The sequence below is a fragment of the Elephas maximus genome, chromosome 17 (genome assembly GCF_024166365.1).
Source record: "Elephas maximus indicus isolate mEleMax1 chromosome 17, mEleMax1 primary haplotype, whole genome shotgun sequence".
In the NCBI taxonomy this organism is placed as follows: Eukaryota; Metazoa; Chordata; class Mammalia; order Proboscidea; family Elephantidae; genus Elephas; species Elephas maximus.
The window spans coordinates 23,674,186-23,677,970 of NC_064835.1; the positions used below are offsets into that span (position 1 = coordinate 23,674,186).

Consider the following 3,785-nt stretch of genomic DNA (forward strand, 5'->3'; position numbering starts at 1 on the left):
AACCATTATACCACAAGGACTCAGAACACTCAATATTTTAAGTTATCAAAATGGTTCTTTGGATGTCAAGAGACAGGTCAGTACTAAGACCCACTTTTATAGTACAGAGACAAAAAAAATATAATTCCACCTGATGTTTATTTGCATGGCCTATAATACTTGGATCCCAGAGTCTTCAACTTCTAACATAGAGGGGGGACAGGGAGAGAGAATTGGAGATACTTAAATAATATGACTTGCATCTGTTTCACACTGTATAAACATCTACCTCAAATTTCTTATTCTCTTCCTCCATAAAACTCCAGTGGAAAATGGCAGCAGAAAATCACTCCACAGTGACTGAGTTCATCCTTGCTGGACTGACAGAAAAGCCAGAACTCCAGCTGCCCCTCTTTCTTTTCTTCCTAGGAGTCTATGTGGTCACAGTGGTGGGGAACCTGGGCATGATCACACTGATTGGGCTCAGTTCTCACCTGCATATCCCCATGTACTATTTCCTCAGCAGTTTGTCCCTCATTGATCTCTGCTATTCCACTGTCATTACCCCCAAAATGCTGGTGAACTTTGTGACAGAGAAGAACACCATCTCCTACCCTGAATGCATGACTCAGCTCTACTTCTTCATTTTTTTTATTATATCAGAATGTCATATGCTGGCTGTGATGGCATATGATCGCTATGTTGCCATCTGTAAGCCATTGCTTTACAATGTCACCATGTCTTATCAGGTCTGCTCCTGGTTGGTAGTTGAGGTATATATGATGGGTTTGATTGTTGCCTCTGTTCACACAGGTTGCATGCTAAGAGTGGTTTTCTGCAAAGCTAAAATAATCAACCATTACTTTTGTGATGTTTTTCCACTACTGGAGCTCTCCTGCTCCAGTACTTATATCAATGAAGTGGTACTTTTGTGCTTCAGTTTATTTAATTGTTTTGTACCAACCTTGACCATCCTTGGCTCCTATGTCTCTATCATTGCCAGCATCCTGCAAATCCGCTCCACTGAGGGAAGGTCCAAAGCCTTTAGCACATGCAGCTCCCACATCTTGGCGGTTACAATCTTCTATGGTTCTGCAGCATTCATGTACCTGCAGCCATCAAATGTTGGCTCCATGGACCAAGGGAAAGTGTCCTCTGTGTTTTACACCATTATTGTGCCAATGCTGAACCCCCTCATCTACAGCCTGAGGAATAAGGATGTCAAAGTTGCTTTAAATAAAATCATTGAGAAAAGACTATTTTGCATTAGCAAAGATTTATAATTCTTGGGGAATATTCAGTAAGGTAGTAGTCCTGAGACAGCAACATATATACACAATTTGTGAGATTATTTCCAAGACTTGATTATTTGGAAGAAAAATCCCAAAGATAAGACTGGATTCACAGTGTCATATAGAAGACAGTCACATGGAGGGCAGTATCAATTCTAGAAAGTCCCAGAGATCACTCATAATAACCCATATTACCTGTAATTCTTCAAAAAAAAAAAAAAAAAAAAAAACTTCAAAGGCCTTCATGTGGGAAGGTTATAATTTATATTACATGGAATTTGCCAATTTGTTAGATAAGACTTACCTATCATAATTAATAGAATGATCTGTTTGGTCTTATTCTTCGATGGTAATGCTTTGTGTGTTTGGCCTTTGTTTACTAATAAGTGTTCCAATAAACTCTTCTGGAAAAAAAGTGAACTCTAAATTATTTTTAATCATTTCAAATCTACAAAATTCAATCCCTACTAGTTACTGAGGGCAGAGAACTGTATTAAGGAATATGGGGCCAGATGATGGATGATAAGAGGTAGTTCCTGCCAACAAGATGATAACACTGTGGTGGAAGAAATTGGTAGAATTATCATGGTTAAATATATTATGTGTATTTTTACGTATTTCTTTATGCAACTTTCTTTTCTTCACAGTTTGTTTTGTGCTACCAACTCTTTTTTCCTAATATCCTATAGTCATTTTTCCCTATTTCTAGAGGTCTTTCTTTTCACCCATATTTCACAGATGTAGAAGTGACAGTCTTTGATTATGCATTTAAATCATATGCAGCACTTATGCACAGGTGAAAGTTAAAATTGGAAAATTGTTTTCTGCCTAATTACATGTACCTCTCTTACCGAAAGGCTCAATATTTATTCTAGAAAAAACTTGGCAGAATCATTTTGTAGCCACTGAATAATTGCCTGAGGCTTCAAGTAAAAATTTGTGCATCTACCTCCTTACCTAGTAAAGAGGAGTTTAAAATAGAAAATGTGACACAGGTGACAGTTTGGAAAGACTTCCAAGTAATAAATTCCCCCCTCTTCCTCTTTTCCAACTAAGGTTCCATTGATGCTTTTTAGAACAGCAACCAGGAAACTCTTATCAGTCCTCCTGAGAGTCAATAAACCAAAATAAATAAATAACTCTCAGCAGCTTAGCTCCCATCAGGTCCTTCTGCCAGTTGCTGAGCTCCCATATCCTTTCTTGCTGGTGGTAATAGCACCTGAATGTATTTCTCCATCTCTCCCTAGAATGGTTCTTCAGACCCTTAAAGATGAGATATTTCACTTCCTTTTAAAAATACTTTCAGATAACAGCTTGTGGGGGTGTTCTTTCTAACACTTCTGAGATTTAAAGCCTCCAAAACAGTTGTATTAAGAAGACAAGCATGGACATCCGCAGATAACATCATGCCCTTGACTGATCATATCTACGAAGCTATGCCTAGAGGCCGAGTGCACAGCTTCTGGATCTGTTTTGACCAAGTGTGAGAAATGACCACTGGATAAAGTGTATTTTTAAAATCATCTGACTAAACTGGCATTCATAAAACTGCTTGCTTTGTCATTGGCTTGCCATCAAATAGGAAACATCTCAATGTGATAGCTCCCTTTACCTCACCGAGTAAAATGACAAGTTGTCATGAGAGAGGTGAGGATATTTCCCTCTTTGGAAACTAGAAGAAACTTCTTTCCTGGCTTTCTATGTACTAATCAGTCTTTATCTCCATATTTTATGTCTTAATCCTGCAAAAAAATCTGTGTGTATATCTGTATAGACAAATATATGTATGTGATCTATATATGTATATGTATTTACGTGCAACATATATGTGCATGTATCTGTATTATATGCATAAATGTGTATTGCTTGGATACATTTTACAAGGGCTATGTGTAATTTTTATTTTACTACTCCATGCATTAAAAAAAAAAAAAATCCAGTAAGAAACTTTTTTTTTTCCACTCATGGGTGATAGGTTGAAATAACTGTTTATAAGAATTGTACACATTTCATCAAAAAATAATAAATGTTGACAGGTTGTGGAGAGATTGGGACACTTATATACTGCTGATGGGAATGTAAAATAACACAATCAGTTTGGAAATCGATTTGGTGCTTCCTTCAAAATCTAGAAATATAAGTACCATAAAATAGGATCTAATAATTCTACTCCTTGGAATATACCCTAGAGAAATAAGAGCCATCACACAAATAGATATATGCACACCCATGTTCATTGTAGCACTGTTCACAATAGCAAAAAGATGGACACAACCTAGGTGCCCATCAACAGACGAATGGATAAACAAATTATGGTATATTTACACAATAGAATACTACACAAAGATAAAGAACAACAATGAACCTGGGAAACATCTCATTACATGGACGAATCTGGAAGGCATTATGCTAATTGAAATTAAAAAAAAATAATAACTATATATATATTTTTTTATTAGTCAGTCACAAAATTACAAATATTGTATGAAACCACTATTATAAGAACTCAAGGAA

The 3,785-nt window shown here is 36.4% G+C and overlaps 1 protein-coding gene across 1 annotated transcript; it reads left to right on the forward strand.

Annotated features, from left to right (window-relative positions):
• The first annotated feature begins 284 nt into the window (after positions 1-284).
• On the forward strand, positions 285-1,262 carry LOC126060675 (olfactory receptor 150-like). The gene has a single exon (XM_049856904.1). The coding sequence runs from the start codon at positions 312-314 to the stop codon at positions 1,260-1,262; it is 951 nt and encodes a 316-aa protein (XP_049712861.1). The 5' UTR covers positions 285-311.
• Positions 1,263-3,785: the final 2,523 nt, after the last annotated feature.

Bases quoted from the DNA above. Each gene is read 5' to 3' on its own strand.
- LOC126060675 (XM_049856904.1), top strand. From the start codon at position 312: ATGGCAGCAGAAAATCACTCCACAGTGACTGAGTTCATCCTTGCTGGA.